We start from the raw sequence: 23,512 nt of genomic DNA, 5'->3' as shown, positions 1-23,512 counted from the left end.
AGGGCTAGAAAGGTGTTATTGGTAATTATCTCAACTGACAGCGGCTGTCTCTCTCTCGCCTAGCAACCTGTCTATACTGTGCACCCTCTAGGACACTATAAAATAATATTTTGGGAGGCATCTTTTGGTAGTAGATCTCTCAAAAATTTTCAAGTGTACTGGCAATTCCACTTCTATAAATTTATCCTACACATATATAATATAGGGCAAAAGTACATCTACATTTTGGTGTGCCTGCACCAAGATGTTTCTTGCAACATCATTTTGATAGCCAAAACCGGGTAACAACATAAATGTGTATCATAGTGGAGTAGTGGCTAAATAAATTACACAAAGTCCCTATTACATAATACTGTTATGAAAAAGCAAGAAATGGATCATTCTAATGAAAGAGGAAGATAGCCATGGCTTACTGTCAAGTAGAAAAAGTATGATTTGCTTATCATGGTCCCATTTTGGTAAATATTCTCTATGTTCACATGTGTGTGTGTGTTTGTGCGTGTGAGTGTGCAGGTGCACGTGTGTTATGTCCGTGTTGACCCGTGTGTGTATGAAGGTAGAGGGCTGGAACACAGAACTATGAACAGTGGTTACTCTTGGCCAGTAAGGACGGATGGGATGAAAAGGGGGATGATCACTTTTTAATTCCCTCAGTGTGGTTAGAATTTTAAAAAGAGTAATTATTTTTGTACCAATTAGAAAAAAGAAAGAAACAGAAAGTTGTTTCCATAAGGAGGTAGGAAGATAGTGGAAAGTCATTTCTTCCAAGTAGCTCTGAATTTATCTCGAATTCTGGGTCAAGGCTAAGTTGAGCGGTTCTCCTCGGGTCTTTCCTTGGGTAGCCAGTTCCCCAGCTCAGATGAGCCTTCACCAACCTTGGTTACAACCTTGGTTACAACCTTACCTTTTCTGGCGGAAGGCCACATTTGGCTGCCACAGCGGTGATGCAAGATTCTGTTATCAGGGTTCCTTGTGGGAAGCCGAATCCCCGAAAGGCGGTATTAGATGGTAGATGTGTCATGCATGCCCGCCCACGGAACCTGAGGTTGCGGATTTTATATGCATTTTCCAGCTTTAATATAAGAAATTCTGTTACCTAAAGTGAAGGAAGATATTAATATATATTGGCCAATACTTCTTTTTTCCTGTAAAAGTCAAGTAAGAGTCTAACTGCTTGTGAAACTTGGGTAAGGACTTGAAGAAACATGCTCTGTAAAGATTCATCTGGAAATTCTGCCCTGGGGTTAGGATCCAGAATGACGCCTTTTTCTGAAGCACGTACCAGCTCGGAGTCGTCCAGCATGCATCCTCCGTTAAGGAAGCACTCAATGTCCAGAGCTTTGATTCTCCCATTGTTCATGAACCCCACCTGTCACCAAATGAAGGACATTTTATGATCCGTTTAAAATTTACAAGCCAAGGGCACCTAGGTGGCTCAGTGGGTTAAGCCGCTGCCTTCGGCTCAGGTCATGATCTCAGGATCCTGGGATCGAGTCCCGCATCGGGCTCTCTGCTCAGCAGGGAGCCTGCTTCCTCCTCTCTCTCTGCCTGCCTCTCTGCCTACTTGTGATCTCTGTCTGTCAAATAAATAAATAAAATCTTTAAAAAAAAAAAAATTTACAAGCCAAGTTTAAGTCACAGCCCAGCTCTAGGATTGGGCAGGTTTGCAAGGCAGACAATGCTTTCCTTTGCTCTGTGTGTGCCACACCTGACCATCCCCTCTTTTTCAGTGCTTACCTGACAAAGACCTCCTCAGATCTGACTTTGGAGGAGCTCTTCCTTTCCAGGAGTCCTTTCCTGGCTTCCCAGTCAGTTATGGAATTCCAAAGCCCTTGCTTGCCTGCTGGTGGAGAATTGCTACCCTCTCCTTCCTTGTTTCTGGAAGAGCCTCCTTCACTTTTTTTTTTTTTTTAAAGGTTTTCTTTATTTATTTGAGAGAGAGAGAGCACATTTATGAGTGGGGGGGAAGGGCAGAGGGAGAGGGAGAAGCAGATTCCCTGCTGAGCAAGGAGCCCCATGGAGGGCTTTTCCCGTGGGCTCATTCCCACGACCCTCAGATCATGACCTGAGCTGAAGTCAGATGCTTAACTGACTGAGCCACTCAGGCACCCCAAGTCTCCTTCACTTTTTACTACTTTTCCTTCTAATTTAGTCTGTAGTTTCTCTCCCTTGTGGAAAAGTCTCTGGAATTCCAGAGTGCGTGGGAATGAATCACAGAGCATCTCGTTATGGGAAAGCCTTGGAAGCTGAGGCCTGGGGCAAGGACATGAGAAGGGCTGCTCTCATCGTAGGGAGCCGCTCAAGTGCTTTGTGAACAAGGATGCACAGATGTGGGCTAGTGCTGCCGTTCTTACTGGGACTCAAAGAAGAACCTTGCGTGTTTCTGAAGTTGCCGCTCCCTCCTACCCACTTAGGCCTGACTGAAAATCTCCTGCTTGTAGTTGTACCAGAAAAGGATTGGCCCTGGTCCCTTTGCCTTTTTGGAAATGGGCACAACCATATGGCTATTATCATCTATGGAGATGTTAGATAACAAAGCAGAGCACTTAGCACATGTAGAAAAAGCCACAAATTAAGAATGTATGGTAATTTTGACAAATGCTAGGTTGAAGTTTATCTATGACTTCATGAAGAAAGGACTGCTAAGCAAAACAAAGTAATAAATAAGGTAGTAGAGAAAATTCTTAAATTGTTTATAAACTTTTCAAGAATTTCAGAAGAACCTCTTTCACATAAACATTTTTATGCTAATTTACAAATAGCTCTGATGAACAGAGCAAAACTTTGTTAGCTAGTTTTGAACGTGGATCTCCCTCTCTATATATACACACACACACACACCTCTCCTCTCTCACACTAGCATCTTACTATATGGGAAGTCAGACTGTATTTCTTTAAAAATAAAATAAAATTTATGGGGCACCTGGATGGCTCAGTTGGTTAAGCATCTGCCTTTGGCTCAGGTCATGATCCTAGGGTCCTGGGATTGAGCCCTGCATCTGTCTCCCTGCTCAGCCGGGAGCCTGCTTCTCCCTCTGCCTCTGCCTGCCGCTCCTCTACTTGTGCTCTCTCTCTCTCTATCAAATAAATAAATAAAATCTTTAGAAAATAAAAAATTAAATAAACTTTGGATTTTCCAAAGTCTATTTCCCTCATTTTAATTATATTTTATGTTACTATAATTACCAAAATATTTACAGTCTAGAATCTTCTTAATAAGTACTAGTACTAAAATAGTCACATAAATGCAATATAAATAAAGCCTAATTTATAACTCAGGCCAAAACCAAAGAACTCAGTAGCCACCATAACAAAACAAATAGCCATAATCCTAGACTGTGCCTCTACGTTGTTCTTGGTGCTAGAAGATAATAATAATTGTATTGATTTCTGTGCATTTGAAGGCAAATGAAAAATTTAATGGCCAGCTGTGGTCTTTCCCTCCCTAATTACAAAAATCATTAATGCCGAGGGAAGAAAATAAATGGTGCTGTGGTATGGCTTTAGTAATCCAGGAAATATATTTTAGTAATCTAAATCATTAGACATGACGTCAGGTAAGACTATCTAACTATGTGTATGCTATAAGCAATTCCCGGAGAAAACATCTTTGATATAGAAACATTACATTAGAGCCATCCTAAAAACTCAGTCACAAATTTAAAAAGTACTATTGTTGTCGATTAGATGTTAACAGTATTTTTAATGCTATTTATGTCATAGTTGTATAAAATGCAATGAGCATGGTTTGAAATAATTTAAAATGATTTCATTAGTTAGTGGGTTTTTTTTTTTCTATTTGCAAAGAACTTTTGTGACACTTTCATAACAATTTGGCAGAAACACTTGTAAAAATGATTTTGCAGTTAAAATGGTAAAATTGCTTCCAAACATTTCAACTGCAAAATATTTTCTTCTTTATTTTAAAAAGATTTTATTTATTTGAGAGAGAAAGTGAGCAAGCAAGAGAGAAAGCACTCATGAGCGGGGGTGGGGAAAGGGGGCACAGGGAGAGGGAGAAGGACAAGGAGAAGGAGAAGCAGGCTCCCCTCTGAGCAGGGAGCCTGATACAGGGCTTGATCCCAGGACTCCAGGATCGTGACCTGAGCGGAGGGCAGATGTTTAACTGACTGAGCCACCCAGGAGTCCCTACTACAAAATATTTTTATAATCAGGAAGTTTTGGTATAACAAGTGCTTGTAGCTTCCTTCATTTTTTGTCTCTGAGGAACCACTAACGAAAGTCTTATTCCTTCCAGTAATTTTTTTATCAATTGAAATTGTGTTTTTATCATTCAATTTCTTCACAATCTATACTAGATTTACTAAAAGTTCCTTATAAACTTTATGAGTATTCAAATACACAGCATTTTCATTGACTATTTTAGGTGAGATTATTGTTTTTAGAATTTAGCAAAATCAAAATGATAAAACCACTCAGATAAAATGAGGTATTTTAATAATTTCATCTTTAATACTCACTTTATATTTTCCAAATAATGGGTGCCTTCCCCCAGTTATTAACATATCGTCTTCGCGATCAAGAACAAGACGGACGGGACGACCAGTTCTAAAGAAAACAAATCTTAGTGTATTTTCCACCCATCCCCCCCCAACCCATTCCCCTGTTCCTCCATTTCCCCATCCAGCTTCCGCCCACCCATTTCTTCATTCCCTCATCTAACGGTCTACGCCCTCCCATCGCCTGCCTTTCTACCCGTCCATCCTCATCCCTCGTCCCACCCATTTATCCAACCACTCATTTCACCGTCCAGTCGCCCCCTGTGTATTCCCTGCCAGTGAGCTGGGCGCCGATCTGAATTGACATGTGGCCAAACTACACTGTCTCTGCAGCCTTTACTCAATGGCTGGAGATCTAGCTAAAGCGATATTGATGTCGCACGCCAGTTAACGTGTTTTTTTTTTTTTTAAGATTTTATTTATGTATTTGTTAGAGAGAAAGGAGGGAGAGAGCACGAGCAGCGGGAGCAGCAGGCAGAGAGGGAAGCAGGCTCCCCGCGGAGCAGGGAGCCCGATGCGGGGCTCCATCCCAGGACCCTGGGATCATAATCTGAGCTGAAGGCAGAGGTTTTAATCCACTGAGCCACCCAGGCATCCCTAACGTGTGTTCTTATGGCTTCAGATTTGATGCCTGACCAGATCCAGCCATTTTGCATATCCCCACCACCAGCTACAAAGACTAGGAGTGCGAACAGATAAATGCAAACTTAGCAACACAATTGCAAAACCAAGGCCAAGCCCTTAGCCAGCTGGATTAGCATCTTCATCTCTATCTATGAATGCTACTCTGTTGGCTAAGCTGGGCCCTCGGGTACTCAGAGCTTTAGCCTTGCTGTATCTCTAGGGTAGCGGTTCCTGGACTCTGCGGAGTACAAAAGAATCATCTGGTGTGTTGGTGAAAATGCAGATTCCTGAGTCTTAGCACTAGGACTGTCCTTCAATATGTTAGGGAGGGGCCTAGAATTGGCATTTTTCTCAGGGATTCTTTTTTTTAAGATTTTGTTTATTTATTTGACAGAGATCACAAGCAGGCAGAGAGGCAGGCAGAGACAGAGAGAGGGGGAAGCAGGCTCCCTGCTGAGCAGACAGCCTGATGTGGGGCACGATCCCATGATCCCTGGGATCATGAGCTGAGCCGAAGGCAGAGGCTTTAACCATGGAGTCACCCAGGCGCCCTTCTCAGTGATTCTTACGCAGCTATTTCCAGGTACATGTTGAAAGCTACAATTCTGGCACAAAGTTTCCTGTTCTTTTTTTTCTTGTATGTGTGTGGGTGTGGTTTTTTGTTGTTGTTGTTGTTGTTTTTTAATGGTGAAGTCGGCTTGGAGCATCAGTTAAATGGAAAGCTTCTGGGACTACCCCCTGGTGATTCTGATGCGGTGGGTCTGGGATTTCTAGGAGCCTGCGCGAGTCTTATCGACAGTTCGGGAACTCTACGCTGGGAACTACTAACTGTATGCCAGACGTGTGCGAAGGCAGGGCTGTAGCTTACGACACTGGTTCCTACACTTAACTGCACAGTGGCACCCCGGGGTAATTTTAAATATGGTGATGCCTGGATCTTCATGGGGCAGCCTAGGCATTGGGATTTAAGTGCTCCCTGGATGATTCTGATGTGCAGTAATGCTCGGAGGTCTTAAGGGCACAGAGCCTGGTAGGAGTATGATGAGCTGATTATCCCTTGCTGCGTACTTGGTGGGTGCAAATAGAGAGGTTCGTTATGGAGAGAACTGGACATGGGATTCAAATCTTGTGATCTTCCACCGCTCACTGCAGAATGAGACACACGGCTGAATGCTTTGGAGCTAGCTCTGAACTACACAGACTGTGTCAAAGGAAGCAGGACCTTTGAACTTTGTGGGCTGACTGGGCTCTGACAGTACTTTGTTACTACTAAGAAACAGCCACAGAGAATGAACGAGGAACAGAAAAGCCAGCAGCTTGAACAGCGTGGACAGCAAAGGAGCAAGCGTTGTGTTGAAGTTAACCCGGGAACTTTCTTTGAGGATGTCATCCGTCATTAAGCAAACACTGACTAGCCAGGCCTTCCCAGGTGCAGAGGGCCAGGGTGGGAAGCTTTCTTGCCTCACTCCACCCTGTCTGCAGCTAGAGAGGAAGGAAAAGTGGGGGAGGAACCACACCCATGGTGTTCCACTCGCACAGGACACTTGTCCCACCCCTAAATGGGTCACTTTCCCTGAAGCTCAAGGACAGGGCAGCCGCAGCCTTGGAGCTCTTTAACTAATAATACCACTTTACCTTTCTATAGCAAGTTAGCCTCTTTCCAGTCCTATGTACATTCGACTTTTCCAATAACACTAGGAGGGTGAGTATTGTAACTCTAGTTATAAAGAAAAAGACACAGGAGCCTGATTTGCCCAAGGACACTCAGGTGGTTATGGCAGCAGCGACGCTCATTCCACTGATTCACCCTTAGTTGGCACATTTTACACTCTCCGTCTCCCCAGGCGCACTTACTTGAGAGCACCCACAGCCGCAAGAGCGCCGAACACAGCAGGTCTTCCCACCTTCCCGCCGAACCCTCCGCCCACCCGCTTGACGTGACAGGTGATCCTGTTGATGGGGATGTTTAAAGTAGAGGACACTGTTTTCTGTAAAAGTGAGGTGAATGGAAAAGGTTTTACAAGAAATGGCAAAGAAGCCTTTTGTTTTCTGAAACAACATTAGAGCAATATTCAACCACACCTACTGTCAGAAAAAGCAACAACCACAAAAAACTAAGATAGTCTAAGTCTGTCCTGCAGAGCTCTATGGAGTCTGTAAACATCGTTAATCTTACAGAATAGCCTTTCCAGCTGAAAAATGGTATTTTCCAGAAGGGAAACTGCCCGAGTCCGAGATTCCCGTCAGAAGCTGGAATCATGGCCAAATGCATAGACCTGAAGTCCCAACAAGGTGAAAATCAGCAAACGCAGGACAACTTGCTAAAGAAGATGTTTGCAGCTAAAACCTAGGGCACTTTGTTACTGGGAGATGAAAATGTGCTATAAAGTGATATGTTCACTCCAAAGATTATCCATAGTTATTATTTTAGAGAAAAGTCATGTAGAGATACAATTTAGCGTTGTTATCTAGTGCTAGAGCTCATGCAAGCATGCTGCAAGTGAATGCAATCTTCAAATCTGAAGTGACTGTGGCTGTTTTTTTTTTTAAATTTGATTTATTTTATTTAGTTTTCATTCCAGTATAGTTAACATACTGTGTTATGTTAGTTTCAGGGGTGAAATATGGTAAGTCGACAATTCTGTACATTACTCAGTGTTCATCATGGTAAGTATACTCTTAATCCCCGTCACCTTGCTCGACTTGTTTTATTTACTGGTCACGACCAGAAAAAATAAAAGGGTTCTGGTATCTTAGCTGCTCCACTGGTGTCCAGTACCTGGGCATCAAGTTCCTGCAGGTAAAATGGCTGCCAACTGCGAAGCTGTGGGGATCGAAGGCCGTGATGGAATTAGGAGGCTGGGAAGGTAAAGGCGATCCCGGACCTCACCTGCACGTGGGCTGGATCCTGTGTTGACACATAAATGTCCAATTCTTTGTCCTCGGCCTTCGGAATGACAAGCACTCTCTGTGTTTCCATATAAAAATGTTCCTGTCCTCCAACATGGACCTCTCCTGTTAAGTGCAAGGTAGGGAGATTCTTGAAAGTGTGTGCTAGTTGGAAACTACCATGTGGAGGAATTCAAAAGCAGGTAAGGTGTGGACTGACCAGAATGGATTTGTTCGGAATAAAGAGCTGATGGGTCAGGCATTTGTCCTGTGGCAGCTGAGGGCAATCTGTTTCCAAGACTACAGTTTTGGACAACAAGTTCAGATTATTTGGTTCTATTCCTCTGTTCTTGCCTAATCAAAGTGCTAGGGATTTTTCTTCTATATATTCTGTTGCTCCCCACCCTCCAACCTCTAAAGGCAACACACACGCACGCGCGCGCGCGCACACACACACACACACACACACACAATCTGAGAGGAAGAGATATAAATGAAATTTGGCAAAGTGCTGAGTCTTTAGACGACGCCCTTTCTGAGAGGAAATCACATTCTCTCTATGTCTCCTTTGGAAGAGAATTGTGCAAAGATTTTGTTAAACATCCTGAGCTACAGAGGTGGGAAAGCATGTTCCTGCTTGGGATACATCTCAAAGGAGAAGCCTATAAAACTTGAAGATGAATTGAATGTGAAGTTAAAGAAAGAGAGAAATCAAATATGACTTCTTAGATTTTGGGCCAAACTGGGTGAATGTTGTTCCTCTTAACAAAATGGAGAAGAAAAACTCTCTTTGTTATTACCGATGTTGTGGTTGTTAGTTTTGTTTGTTGCTTGTTTGCTTTAGTTTGATTCTCTTGTTTTGGAATGCATGGAGGAAGAAAATAAAAAAGGTCTCATTTGGGGATAAATAAATAAATAAATAAATAGATATCCTGAGCGGCTTACCTTCAACAATTTGATCCACTTTTTCAAATGCCTCCTCAACATTTCCTTGTTCAAGCTTTTTTTCAGGGCATAGGAATGAGTTGTGCTTTATGGCATCCTAAATGATAGGCAAAAAACACAAGCCAATTAAAACAACTTTTTTTCTTCCAATGGCAAATTTTTTTTTTCTTAATCAAGGGCAAGTAAACTCCCCCAAAATGGCCACGAAGGGCCATCAACAAAGGAAGTACTAGAGTCGTGAGCTCGTGGCAGAGACGAGATGGTTGTGAGGAGGCTGTCTTCAGACTGCGGGGAAGGCTGACAAGAAGGATTAGGGAAACATCAAGAAATGAGATCTGGGGGCGCAGTGATGGCCCAGGACGATAATTACTCATTTCTCCTCTTCAGGGTGGGTGTCCAGGGAACAGTGATGGGTCTAACTGCAGGAGGGCTGAGGTTCTAGGCGCTCCCTCTACATGCTCTCCCTGAAGAAAAACACTTGTGTCAGACTTAGTAGCTCATGTACAAGAACCTCCAACTCAGGGATCTAAATTGCTGAGGCCAAGTGGAGGGAGAAGACTCAAATCCTGACACATCTCTGGGGAAGAAGGCCCAGGAGACATGGTAGGAAGTATGTTCATTTCTTTGGGTTCATTTCTTGGAAAATCTCACAAGGGCCTTTCTAGCCCTTTCTTCTGTCTTTTCTTTCTGACGATAGCGTGAACTGATTACACGTGAAGACTGAAGCTGTCCCACTCCGAGTCCCTGTGGATTCACCTACTGACAGCCCATCTCCACTGAGCCTTTAGGCCCGGCGTGAACTTCGAAATGGCTCCTGTCTCCCGCATTCTGACTCTCCAATAGCCTTCCCATTCACGTCTATCTTGCTCATTGTGATGATAATGAGAACAGCCAACATTTGTTGACTGCTGCCTTGTGTCAAGCACTGCACAACACACAGCACCCATGCGCACATTCTCACGTTAATTCCAGATGCAGAGACTGGGCCTCGAGAGCTTAAATACCTCTCTTAAGGTCATGCTGCAAATAAGAGACGGAAGCAGTGTTCAAGCCCCAGCTCGGCTTTCAGAAACCTCTCGCCTGGTGAGGAATACTTGATTTCTCCAAGCAGCAGAAAGTGTGTACCAGGTAGTGGACTTTCTCACTTTCTGCTACACCAAGATGTCAATGAATCACTGAGTTCATGGGGAAGCACGTTTATAGCTATACTGGAAATATGTCATGAGATCATGGAATCTTGTAATACGTGCTTTACTTAGTGAGGTTTGAGTGTGTGCTAGGCAGGGTGCTAAGTGCTTTCCATGTATTATCTCATTTGGTCTTGTGACCACTGGATGAAGTGGCTATTATTATTACTTCCATTTTACAGGTGAAGAAACCATGGCACCTTAACTAACGAAGGTGACACGGTTATCAGGTGAGCAGCCAGGGTTCAGATCTAGCGGTTTGGTTCTAGAACCTGTGCTTTTAGCCACTACCTCCACTGTCTCTCATATATACAGTCATTGAAATGAACGGATGGATGGATGAGTGAGCAAATATTGGTATGTACGATTATTTTGTTATCTACTGTCGTTCACAAAAGAAATTTTTAGCTGACTCTGTTCAGTCCCATACTGAGAGAACACTAGATCTCTAACCATTCTGAGTCCCAGGATATTTCATGGTTTTTCTTCTGGGTGTCATTTCCTCTTGAGGAAATGAGATTAGAATTGAGATTTCAAAAGCTGATATTAGAATCTGAGTACAAGCCGGGGACAGAGAGTGAGTCAAGAAAAAGGTCTGGACTTCTTGCAAACTTGGCAAAATGGGAATTTGGAACAGAATTCATTTGGTTTAGAAAGATCAAGAAATATGACCTTTTTAACACTTTGAATATTGAGCAAGTTGTACCTTTTAGGCACATTTTTAAAATGTCAAGTAATTCACTGGGGCCTTTGAAAAAATTCTATTTTCTGTGACAAGTGCACAAATAAGAAAGCTTTTCTCAACTCAATTACTCTGAACTTGCCTTTATTGAGTTAGAACCTACTAATCCCAGTCTATATCTGAATTTCCTATTCTAACTTCATTCTTTCTGGTTTGGAAATAGCATTCGCATTCCATCAGTTAGACCCACAAATAAAGAGTGGAAATTTCTGTGGAATTCCATCGTGAAAGTCACTCTGTTTTTGGGCCCCACCTTGAATACATGATCGTTCTCAATATCCATTCTTCTCACCTTCCCCAATTTTTGGTGGCTATGTAGTCAACCTGGCATAAAGCCTACATTTCCCAGCTCCCCTTGCAGGTAGGCGTGTCATCTGGCTAGGTGTTAACCAATGAGATATGGGAAGTGTCTTTACAGGGAGGGGATATGCCTTTCTTCATCCTCTCTCTCTCTCTGCTCTCTGGAATGGGGACTTAATGGCCAAAGCTTCTGCAGCTATTGTGGACAAAAGTGTGACCTGGAGTACAGAAACCAGGCAGCAACTAGACAGAAGAAGCCCAGATCCCTCACGTATAGAACCCCACATAAGCCCTGGACGGACCACTTCTAGATGTGAAAAAATGTGAATGTGAAAGAGAAAGAAACTTCAATTCTTGGTGTGTCTTTGTCCCCTCATTTCTTACAGCCAATGCTAATTTCAACTCACATAAGTAATACCTTCCAGAGAAAGCTGATTTTTCCAGAGCAAGTCAGTGACAAGAAAAAGTTAGAATTAGTCTTGCATTCAGAAATTTACCAAGGTGGGTGCCTGGGTGGCTCAGTCAGTTAAGCATTTGCTTTCAGCTCAGGTCCTGATCTCAAGGAACAGGGATCCAGACCCTGCTCAGTGAGGAGTCTGCTTCTCCCTCTGCCCCTCCCCATGCACGTGCTCTCACTCTCTCTCTCAAATGAATAAATAAAGCATTTAAAAAAATATAAAAAAGAAATTTACAAAGGTGCTTTTGATTCTACACCTTACAGGAAGAAGCCAGCCAGCCCTGCTTACGCTGATGGTGAAGATCACAGGCTCCAGATCTTCGTAGGTGATCTTTATCTTTCCAGCTGCGCTCTTTGCCTGTACATCGGTCTCTGCTACCACAGCACAGACGATGTGGCCGACGCAGAGCACCTGCGGAAGGTACGGGCATGAAGCAGGTAGAAGAATATTTGTAGAAACTGTCTTACTCACCCGTGGCTGATGTCTTCATTCTCGTTGTTTAGCAATAATAACCATACTGGAGGTCACATTCAGCCACATGTGCTTGGCTAACAAACATTTCAATTGAAAAAAGAGTTTAAATATTACAGATGATTCCACTGGCCATTTTACTCAATGAATGTCAGCCCCCGAGGGGGTGTGAGATTGGCTGGGACCTGAATCTGCTATGTCCTCTGTCAAGCTTGGTTCTCACGTGTCATCTTCATGGTATCATTTATCATTTTAGAGTTTAAAGATAAGGAAAGTGTTTTTTTGTGCAAAGTGATTCCTGTTAGGAGCTATACTGTGTCCCCTTCTTCTTCCCAAACTTGTATGTCGAAGCCCTGAATCTCCAATGTGGTGGTATTTGGAGACGGGGCCGCTAGAGGGTAATTAAATGTAAGTGAGGTCGTCAGGGTGGCGCTCCAGTCCAGTATGACGGATGTTCTTACAAGAAGAGAAGGGACACCAGGGAGGCTTACCCACAGACGAGGTTGTGTGAGGACGCAGTGGGAGGATGGCCACCCACAAAGCAAGAAGAGAGGCCTCCGGAGGAACCAAACCTGCCAGTGCCTTGATCTCGAGGGATCAGCCACCAGAACTGTGAGAAAATAAATTTCTGGTTTTTTTCCAAGTGACCCAGTCTGTGGTATTTTGTAATGGCCTCCCGAGCAGATAATATAGCCCTTAAGCAACAGCTGACCTCCTCGTCTGGAGTGCAACCAAGAGAACAGTGATTCGTTTCATGGCTGAGGGAGAAGCAGTCTGTGTGACTCATGGAGATGTGACGATACTAGCTAACCCTTACCGAGAGCCTTCAGGTGCCAAGCACTGTGGTAAGCGTTTCACATGCATTAACTCATTTAAATCTCACAACGACACCATGGGGTTGGTGCTATGATGAGTCCCATTTTACAGATAATGATACCCAAAGGCACACAGGTAGTGAGGGTAGAACAACAACCAAGGTAGCCTGGTTCCAAAAGCAGGTATTCAGTGAAAGATTGTAGAATTGAATTAAAAGGTCAAGGAGGGCAAGAGCACCGTTATCAAAAATGGCGGGTGTAAGAGTCAGTGGGGGTGGGGTGTGTATGTGGGGTTGGTCCAGGAAGGGAGGAAGTCAGTGTAAACAACAGGGAGTAGCTGTATTTCTTGTATTCTCCTTTCTAGTTCTTTCTAGGGTATTCTTTCCGGATACAGCCAGGTCCTACATTTATTCTTCAGACCAGGGTCAACTGAGCACACAGTAGGAAGGCTAGGACTCGCTTCTCTGCAATAAATGTCCTTTTTATGATGTAATTGCTAAGCCTGCCTGAATGAAAATGTGTGGTGTAGAGAGGAGGTGTAAAAATTGGCACTTCTATCCCCCAATGGGTGGGGGTGGGGGGTGGCTGAAAACCAGCTGAGGGGATACCTTGGTGGTGGTCTGCACAAAGTCGCCTGAAAAGGCGCGTTCTGTACCTCATCTGCAGCCATCAGCTTGTCCTCCTCAGTCCCGTTGGTGCCTGGAATGTCCTCAGCTGTTACCACATCAACCACCCCCGGTAGTTCAAGGGCCTCAGACCAATCAATTGATCTGAAAAAAGATAAATATTTAAGAAATAGAAATCAACAAACTCTGAAGGCCCCAGACCTAAGGGAGGGATAGAATATTGTTGAAAATCAAAATATATAACCACTGGTCCAGCTTAGGTCCTGACCAATAACTGCTGACCTGCTGCAGGATCCAGGAGGCTCCCTGCTGGGTCAGGGTAACCCTTCAGCTGCTGGAGGGGAGCTGGAGTTGGGGCCCGTGTGGCTGTGGCAAGGGACCTTCTTAGGAAGTTTAGGACAGTGGGCATTTACCATTCAGAAATGCAGTATTTCGGGGTTTTATCACCAGCTGGGTATCGCACTACTCAGGGTTACTCCTGGGAGCCGTGCCTGGGGCTCCAGCAGAGAGCTGAAGAGTTGTGGGGTTAGAACAGAAGCAAGGAGCCCATAACCACTGTTTCTGTTCTCTCTTTCTTAATGCTCATTTCCAGATCCCCTCCGCTCCTCCTCCTGGGGATGGTGACCTTTTCTTTATTCTTTCAATTTTAGGATCTCTGGGTTCAGGACACTGCGGAACAGGCACATTCTTCCATGGGAAACTGCAGGTGTGCTTTTAAAAGGTTTTTGAAAGCTTCCCATTTACTTACATGATTTTTGCATGGGCTCTGGTGCTGGTCACCAAAACCATGAAAAGCTCTCTATCCACCGTCGGAATGTCATCACAAAATATGGCTTCACCTGTCGCATGTTTAAGACCTGAGAGGTGCATGACGGGGCGTCCCACTGGGTCTTGGAGGGCCTGGCGAGAATCCACACTCTGCAGACGGACATGAGAGTTGCCCTGGAAACTTGAATCTCCAGGAGTGTTCCGGCCGATTGCCAACACTCCTGACTCAGGATTAAGAAATCAGTCACCCTCAGGCAAAAAGCCCTGGCGTGGGTCAGATGATAAATGTGACAATTTGATGATGTAACTAGACTGGGGAATTGTCCTGTCGATTATGTCGCAATGCCGACCTTTTCGCAGCATTGTGAAATAGGTGAAAGGGCACCCTAGCTTTTCCTTCTGGCATCTTCTTTTTCCGAGTCCTTCCCCTGGACTTTTTCTGGAATTCAGAGGGTCACCCTGTCTGCTTTCTTACCTTTCTCATGACCAAACTGTTCACAGCTGAAGTGATCACGATAATAAAGCCTAAAGTGATATAAATCCTGATGGTGGGGGACCAAAATCAAAGCCAAAAGCTTAAGGGCCAACTTGAACGGGGTTTGGGGTAGGGGAGAGGGGAGGAGAGCCAATGGCAGTAGAGTCCGCCTGGATCTACTTGCGGGCTGTCCCTGCAAGTGGCCCCAAAACATCACTGGGAGGATAAGGGAGATGGAGAAATGGTTTGCTCTGGAAGTCTTCTCAGGGACAATCTGTGTGTAGATGGGGTGGGGGGAGGGGCTGGGTGCTAACAGAGAATAATAGATACTTTCTAAATTGTCCTTCAAGGAGGGGGCGCGGTTCACGTGCCGGCAGGGCTCTTGTTGCACGGGCTGGAGATCAGACCTTGGCATCAGGGCTGGAGGCTGACCCTTGCTACTGTCCTACTCTATCCTCCCCCCACACTTGGCTTGGGTGCTCTTCAAACAAATGCCCAAGGAACACGGTCGGAGGAGATTATCGGTTATTAGTCAGGTGGTCAAACCATTCCAGGTTGGTTCGGCCTCAAGCGTGTACAGTGGTAGCTCAGGCCTGATCCTAGATCCAGTGTCTCCCTGACTCGGCTCAAACAAAGGGCAACATACCAGCAAAAACAAGGTCAGAATTATAAATCCCAACTCTGACGTGCTTGCTTCGTTCACATAGCTATAGCTTTTCTCTTAGTTTCTAGTTTTCTATTAAATTATACTCACTGACCTGGTACCTCTGCACTCCCTGCGGTCCTGTGATGGGGAAATCTTCTAGAGCACTTAGGAACTGGTCTGAAATTTCAGGATAATGATGACCGTCCTGAGAGACAATTCAAAACAATAAAGATGAACTGATTAGTCTGTGATTAAACTGGGCTTTGATGTGTGTGGAAATGACTCGGCTCAAGCATCTGAGAAATTACAAGGCCAGAGCAGCCTGGAGGACCACAGTCCACAGCACCTCGGATCTCCCTTTGTGGGAAGGCATCTTGCCCTCCTTCCCGTTCCTCATAAGGAGGAACTGGACTGAGCTCAGTCGGGTCCTCCAGTCACCCTGAGGCTGCAAAGGCCTGTCAGAGAGCTGAGTAAAAGCAGGAGAAGCAAGCAAATCGGGGTCTGGGCCAGCCCGCCCAGAATGAGCTGGAGCTCGCCGTACACCAGAGCCCACTCCTGCTGGCTTTTCTCAGCAACGCGGCAGCGAAACTCGGAAGGCTCTTGGGTTTCTGAAACATACCAAGTGTCTTGACTCGGAAATGAATGGCAGCGATGACTGCCCTGGTGCGTGTGGCTGCTGGGGGTCTTCCTCCGAGTACACGGAAATGGAACACTGTGGGCGATGTGAGGAGCGTCGGGTGGGGTGTGGTTGGAAACGGGGGTACCGCGTAGGGGGAGAGTTATATTCAGAGGGAAGGAAAGAGAGAGTGCTTAACTTATTCCAGAAGTTTCCAATCAGAAATTCTGGAAAGCAGCCACTTAAATAGTTGCATACAAATAAATTTTCATATTTTTTTGAAAAATAGAATTTTATCTGACATTTTATATTGAATATAAACCTTCAGAAGAGGCAAATCTAATCTCTAATGCCATGAAGCAGACTGGAGGTTGCTGGGGACAGGACTGGAAGGATTGACTACCAAGGAGGCAAAAGGTAGTTTTGGGGGTGATGAAAATGCTCTATATCCTGTTTGAGGAGGCTACGTGGGTTTGCACATTTGTTAAAACTCACTGGGTTTAAATAGGTGCATTTCATTATATGTAATTATACTTCAGTAAAGCTGAGTTGAAAAGAAAAAGCAGTAGTCCACTCTAGGCAGGGCGCCGTGATGCTGTGTTGCTCAGGGCGTGCAGCGAATGTCTGTGAAATGCAGGCAGCCTGGCGTGCTGGCCCTCAGATAGTAGCCCTCCAGGGCTGAACGCCCGAAGGAGGGATGGCTGGGAACGGACAAGGCCTGACTCAGAGCAGGTGACAGGTAGTGGCCCGGGCTGCCCACAAGACAGGTTGCAAAAAGAGCAGAAAAGCTGAGGCTTTTGGCTCTAAGGAGGACAAGAACGCCAGAGCACTTACAGGCAGAAACTTCGCCAGCTTCTTTAGTGCCTGCAGAACTTCCAGGTAGAATTTGAAGAAGAAACTGACCACCAGAGACCTCTTGAATTCCACTTTCCCCCCTGGAGCCCAGCCTGGGAGGGAGACTTCTTCCAGAAGCAGCCGGCAGGCTTCCTCCAGCATCAGCTCATTCCAGGGCCTGGGGGGGTTGGAGGCAGGGAAGGGACGAGCTCGAGGCAGGTTTCAGTTGCACAGCACGCACTAGATATTGGACAGCGACAATTTAGAGAACCCCAGGTCTCCTTTTGTGAGTTGGAAGGGAACTTAGAAATCACCTAACCAAGTCCTTCAGGAAAATCCAGGCACTGAGTGACCGGAGAGTCATGGCAGAGCGAGGATGGGACCGTTTCACTGTGACATGAACCAAGCATGTCTGAGGGCCAGACCATGCTGCGACCAGGCATTACACAAACAGCCCATTGGGGACAATTCCATTAGGAACTGGACAGGCCTTTATTGAGGAAGAAATTGCGTGGACCCAAGGGGCAGCCATCAGTGCCCTTGGACATCGGCTGGTGTGGGTTTGCTGGATGCTGGTGTGTGTGAGGGCTGTGGCTGAATGTGGTCCCAGGCCAGTTTTGTTATATCCCTCACCCAAGGAGTGGTCCCTCGCTATTCAAAGTCTACTGAGGTTTGATTTATTAGCAAAATTACCAAGAGAACAGGCAGTGGTTCTACAGATAGGAGTTTCCATCTTCCCAGGGCTGTTAACAACACTGACCAGAACCAGATTTCTGCCTTTTTTTTAAAATTAAGTTTCACCTTTGGGGTGCAGGGTTTGCTGCTTACCTCCCCACGAGCTGCTGGCAGGATTTCTGTGCGCTGATCGTCGTGGCCCCAACCCCTCCGTAGGAGATGCTCAGGTCTTCAATGGTGTCTGTGCCTTCCCTGAGGAGGACTCGCATGCCAGCGTTCACATCGGCTAAGGCATTTTGCTGGCACTGAGCCTGCCGGAAGGCTGACACAAATTCCCACTGCGGAGACAAGAACCATTTGGGGTCGTTTGACATGTCAAAACTAAGAGCATGGTTTCTGCTTTTTGGTGCCACTAGTTCATCCCTTAGACTCAACCCAAGGGAGCACTAAAGTCATTTGGCACAATCAGAGGACAAGTTGGGGGCCACCAAAGGCTCAGCCCCAGTGCCTGATACCCCCGAGGAACGGGGATCACTGTACACTTCTCCTGAGGCCAAGATGCCGGGATCATGTCCGTGTGCTCTGTTTCCAGGGGGCTCTTCCCTCTAGTCTCCAGATGCTTCTGTCTTCGTGAGGATAGAGGTGCCTCCCAGCACAGGCTCTTTCAAACGCAATTTGCTTACAGAGTGAAAGAGACCCACCACGGCTCTCGGTTTGTAGAAACGACTACGTTTCCACTTTGCAAAAGTCACAAAGGAGTCAACTAGAACTTTCTAACAGTGGACTAGGGAATCTTGTATCAGGAACAAGAGTCAGGAGGGTGACGTCTGCCCCGCTGGGCTCTTTGGGACGGTGACTGTGGGTGTTGTGACGTGGAGTTAATGGCGATGACCTGTGTCTCAAGTGTGTTTCCATCTGTGGGGCCACGGAGGGCACTATGTTCGAGTCAGCCTGGTTTTCTGTCTGGGGACTTTACTCAGATGCACATTTGACTAGAACACGTCTCAAAGTTTCCACTGCCAAGGAAAAATAAATGAAGGTGACACATGGCTGAAAACATGACTTAATATAAGACTTCCTGTGTAGCCAAGCTAATGCCTGGCTTTGATCAGTGTGTGTGTGTGTGTGTGTGTGTGTGTGTGCTGAATTGCCTCTCTCTTGGAAGACCTTCCTCTTGGATTCAGGTACAGTTTTGGGGAGAGACACGGAACATGGAGTGAAGACAGAGGACCCGTGGGTGGTCACCTCAACTCCAGATAGCCTGTGTTAGCAAACATCTGGAGGCCCTTCTGTTCCTAGGAGCTGTTGGACATAGTTGGAGGGGGAGTTGGGGAGGCCCAGCCCCGGCATCCGCCTCTTTGTGGGTCAGGCAGAGAGGCTCATTCCATAGCCGGGGAGCTTTAATTTCCACCTCCCAGAGTCAATCTGTAGACACAAAGGGGTGTGGAAGCACCAGCGCCTGCCCTCAGCGGGCCCCACCCCACAGCTGAAACAACAGCCCCAAACCCACAGCCCAGAGCTGCTTGCCAAAGGGTGTCTGAGGGCTTTGGTGCTGTGCCAAAGTGGACAGGAAACAGGTTTTCGGGGCTGAGTTATTTTCCTTCCATCTGTTTGCAGATTTCTAACGATGACTGCATTCAGTTATGAAAAGGGGAAAAACAACTCTCAAACGCCACCAGCAGAATTCTTACCTTTTGAGAGTGAGGGATGTACACAGATTCCAAAATTTCCTCCGGCTTAAGGTCTGCACTTGCCAACCCGGCAAGAAAATGTTCATTTAGAGGAATCTGCCGTGTACCTTCTGTTGAAGAAAATGATATTTCTTCTCAGCTGTGACAAGGAATGCCCGAGTATCCTGTACTCTGATATGTCAGTGGCAAAGCAGAGAAGGTCACCTTCCTCCGCCCCGAGTGAGGCAGCGGTCCGTGTGCACGACAGTCCGGGGCTCCCTCGTTCCCCTGCCCAGGGAGGGAGGCAGTGGCTGCTCTGCGCCCGTGTGCCCTGTGAGCTGGGGCTCCGGCCCCCTCCCAGGCCAGTCAGGCAGAGGCTGGTTGACTAACTGAACTCGTTCAACGCTGTGACCAAGGGAAGGCCTTAGCTTCCGCAGAAACAGGGTTCATCTCCACTACTGGCAGAGCTCAAATCTTTGCATTTGCTTTTTGTTCTTGCTGCTGGATACCTACACTCTTAAAAGCAATTCAAAAAAACCCCCTTTCTGCCCAACTGTTACAATGTGGCAGTGAGAGCCATACCCCCTGTTATAAAAGTGGTTTGTGGCTCCATAGCGGTGGGCACAGCGGTGGGTTCTGTCCCTGACAAAAGCAGTGAGATGTTGCTTGGAACGTAGGGGTGGTCCCGAAGGAGGCAGGGGCGCCCAAAGGAGCCCCTGCGGACCCTTCCTGGCCTGTCCTGCTCCTGGGTCGGTGAGCTCATCCACCAGCCTTGCCAGAGCTGGGCTGCGTTCAGGGTGGACGTGGCTTGGGCAAATCTGGAAAATGGAGACCTTAAGCCAAAGGCAATGACCAGCACCCCAGGAGAAGAACGCTGAACAGAACGCCGCCAGTACAACGCGTACTACTACCTACTACTAGTACTACGACCACTAATGCACAGAGGTCTCTGCATGGGGCCAGGCTGTCCTTGCTCTTCTGATGCTCCAGAGTCTTTGCTTCGTCTTTCCTAGTCTTTGGGGGTCAGGCCGGGTTTGTCCTGGGCACAGGCGGGGAGGACTCAGGAGAATGGCTGACAGGGCAGGGCCAGGGGCAGGCCTCTCGGCTCCTCCCTCCTGGGCGGGCCCTATGCCAAGCTGAATAGGGGCACGAGAGCTTTTCCTCTTCCTCCCCCCACTTAGGGATGGGCTCATATTATGGCCAACAACCCCTTTGGGAGGGTTACAGTCGCCTGTGATAGAATTCCGGGTCAGACACACCCCCAAAGTTCATGTGGGGAGCAGACTGATAGCTTCCCTATGCGCCGTCGCCAAAGGACTGGCAGGCCGAGTGGGGTGGACAGAAGGAGAGGGCATCTGATGGGTTGTCGGGGAGGGGCGGGGGGGGAGTGACCACAGGGAGAAGCAGAAGCCTCCCGGAGGCAGCCTGTTGTAGACAGTGGTCCCCACCCCGTGTCTGTCTCTGCAGGTGACCTCAGCTGGGCAGCTGGATGGACGAGCCAGGCTGTGCCTAAGCTGAGGCACAGCCTGGTGCACAGCGCCCAGTGAAGGGGTATGTGGCCATCCCTGGAGAAGCAGCAGCACAGAGGGAGAGGAATGTTTCCAGGAGACCGGGGTAGTTTTGCATGGAACGGTCCCACGGGAACGGTGTTTCCCGCCAGCACACAAACTTAGTCACTCCCTTCCTCTTGTCCCCAGAGGGCCCGGGGTGTGGGCAGTGTGTCCTCCCTGGACTCTGGCTTCACACCCAGCACCTGAGCCGGGTGCGCATGAAGAGGAGGAGGGAGCAGTCCTCAGGCAGCAGACAGCCTTCCGCTCAGTTGTCACACGCCACCCCGGCTGTCACAGGCTGGGCTGTCACAGGCTGGGGTGTGCGTGTGGAGCCAGCAGGAGGCACCAGCCACTCCCTAGCCTCCGTGTGCCTTCTTCCAGAGCCCAAGTTCCCAGCGCTGGATTAAGAGCCAGAAACCAGGGCTTTCACTTATGGCCGTTCCCTAAAAAGACAGAAAGTCCTAGGCCCAGTTCAGAAAGTTCTGGGCTAGCTTACCTTCTGATATCACATTGAGGGTAGCATTGCCCACAGCCAAAACTGGATTCAGATCCGAATAGCAGTGCCGACTTATAATGTGTCCCCCTAAGGACTAAGAAGAGATAGAGCCTTGGTCATTCTATCCCTCAGATCCTATGCCCCACAAGCACCTGCTTAAGTTCCTCTCGCAGTGGAAGTGTCCCAAGGGGTCTTGGTCTTGTTCACAGAGGGGCTCCTTTCCGACCATCTGGGGGGCCACTCCCGCCCACTTTTTTGGATGGGGAAAGGAGCGGACGGTAACTATCACCCACACAGCATTCCGTCCGTTCTACCTCTTCACACACACTCACTCACTTCTCTCAACAGCCCAGTGCAATTGATGCCATTATCCCACTTTTCAGATGAAGACGCTGGGGCACAGAGGAGTTATGAAAGTTGAACCCCGTCTCCTAGCTAGGAAGGGGCAGGACTGGGATTCAAAGCCAAGTGGCCCATTGGGAACCAGCCCTGTTCAGCCTCGGCCGCAGCGCAGGTGGCTACAGAGCTGCTGTCCCGCATCTAACACTGCCTCCGTCAAGGCCAGACCTCCCGTGGCTGTGCTGGGGCCCTGGGCTCCCACACCACTGAGGGGGAGTGGCCCTTTTCCTCTTCTGGGATCTGGCTGAGTCTACAGCCTCTCAGAACTTGGGAGAGAAATGACTGGCCATTCAACTTAATACTCTCCTCCCCACACAGTGATGGCGCCTCCTGTGACCACCTTGGGTGGCTGCAGTCTGCGCTGGACCATCAGGTGAGGACAGGGAACCCCACTCCTCTAGGAACAGCTTGAAGTTCAAGTTCTTGTTTCCACCGAGCTGCATTTACCTCCCTGGATTTTCCCTATCAGGCATACTTCTACCCTCCGTGGCTATAGGAAGTAAATCACATCTATCCTCGTGAGTCGGTACATATTTGAAGGCAGCGCTCGCCATCCCTCTGGCTGTCCCAGTCCCCACCATTCCTCTTTCTGATGTGGTTTCCAGCCCCGCACTCTCCTGCCATCATCTCCTCACCAGGCTGCAAGGTGTTACTCAGAGTTCTTGGCAGGAGGAATCCCTGGAAGAGCTTTTTCAAAGGAAATATGTCCTTCCTTGGTTCCCCATATCCCAAGGATTTCTCACACACCATTTGGGGGTATGTAGCAGAGGGAACACGCCTATCTTGAAAACCCATGTCTCTTCTGTTTCTTCTGAGGTCAGAAACAGCCAGACTTTAAAGCGTGACTCTCAGATCTGAGCATTATTCTTCAGCTATGGTCTGAACAGTGTGGAGTAGAGAAGGCTACCCTCCTTATTTTAGGTATAATACTTCTGTTAATGCAGCCTTAAACTAAATTAGGTTCTTTGATAATCTTATCAAATTAGCAAAATTATGACCTCCTCTCCCTACTTGCATTGCTATTTGGCTATTATAGTGAACTTGACTTAGAATCCTCTTTTAAATATATTTTTAAATGTTTGTTAAATTTTAAGTGTTTGTTTATTGTGCCTGTCGTTTCAGTCTGCTGAGACCTTTTTGCATACAGATTTTGCCAGTGCTTATTTCAAAACTGCAGCTGAGATTAAGAAATAGGTGCAGGTGCACCTGGGTGGCTCAGTGGGTTAAAGCCTCTGCCTTTGGCTCAGGTCATGATCCCAGGATCCTCATCGGGCTCTCTGCTCAGCAGGGATCCTGCTTCCTCCTCTCTCTCTCTGCCTGCCTCTCTGCCTACTTGTGATCTGTCTGTTGAGTAAATAAATAAAATCTTAAAAAAAAAAAGAAATAGGTGCAGTGTGCGTGATGAGTGACCCCCCGAACATACGGCCATATTCCGGATCTGCGGGCCCGCCAGAGTCTTCAGCTGCTTCAGGAGGGCTCGGTATGTCTGAGTTTTCTCCTCTGGAAGCTCGGAAACTCGCTCAGCCAAGATGTCTTTCACTTGGGCCAGACTGCAGCCGGCACCGATCGTCAGTCCTAGGAAGCAGGTTGTTTTTACAGGTGACGTGGGAGGAACCACGGTGGCGCCGGGGCCCTCGTGTGCAGCCGGTGCGCGGGCTCTCTTCACCCGCTGCACAGAGCATCCCTGGGAACCTACAGTAGCCCAGACACCTCACTCCCTGATCAACTCAGTCAGAATTTCTGGGCACAGGGCTTTTTCGAAAGCTCCCCAGGTAGCGCTGTGCAGCTAGGAGGAACCCCTGGGCT

At 47.2% G+C, this 23,512-nt stretch overlaps 1 protein-coding gene across 1 annotated transcript in view; it reads right to left on the bottom strand.

The window, feature by feature from the left end:
• The window catches only part of LOC122903471 (aldehyde oxidase 2), a 73,444-nt gene that overhangs the window by 28,900 nt on the left and 21,032 nt on the right, over positions 1-23,512 (bottom strand). Inside the window, exons 10-24 of the mRNA XM_044244346.1 lie at positions 23,130-23,281; positions 21,308-21,401; positions 19,283-19,392; positions 17,745-17,929; positions 16,917-17,094; positions 15,579-15,671; positions 14,326-14,495; positions 13,607-13,721; positions 11,954-12,076; positions 8,979-9,075; positions 8,035-8,159; positions 6,999-7,132; positions 4,482-4,569; positions 1,283-1,369; positions 905-1,096 (exon numbers count right to left, since the gene is read on the bottom strand). Of these exons, the coding sequence (XP_044100281.1) occupies positions 905-1,096; positions 1,283-1,369; positions 4,482-4,569; positions 6,999-7,132; positions 8,035-8,159; positions 8,979-9,075; positions 11,954-12,076; positions 13,607-13,721; positions 14,326-14,495; positions 15,579-15,671; positions 16,917-17,094; positions 17,745-17,929; positions 19,283-19,392; positions 21,308-21,401; positions 23,130-23,281 (1,943 nt within the window). The remainder of the gene's footprint in view (positions 1-904; positions 1,097-1,282; positions 1,370-4,481; positions 4,570-6,998; positions 7,133-8,034; positions 8,160-8,978; positions 9,076-11,953; positions 12,077-13,606; positions 13,722-14,325; positions 14,496-15,578; positions 15,672-16,916; positions 17,095-17,744; positions 17,930-19,282; positions 19,393-21,307; positions 21,402-23,129; positions 23,282-23,512) is intronic.

The sequence above is a fragment of the Neovison vison genome, chromosome 3 (genome assembly GCF_020171115.1).
Source record: "Neovison vison isolate M4711 chromosome 3, ASM_NN_V1, whole genome shotgun sequence".
Taxonomy (NCBI): Eukaryota; Metazoa; Chordata; class Mammalia; order Carnivora; family Mustelidae; genus Neogale; species Neogale vison.
Note: the sequence above shows the minus strand (reverse complement) of the source record. Positions and strands in the feature narration are given on the sequence as shown.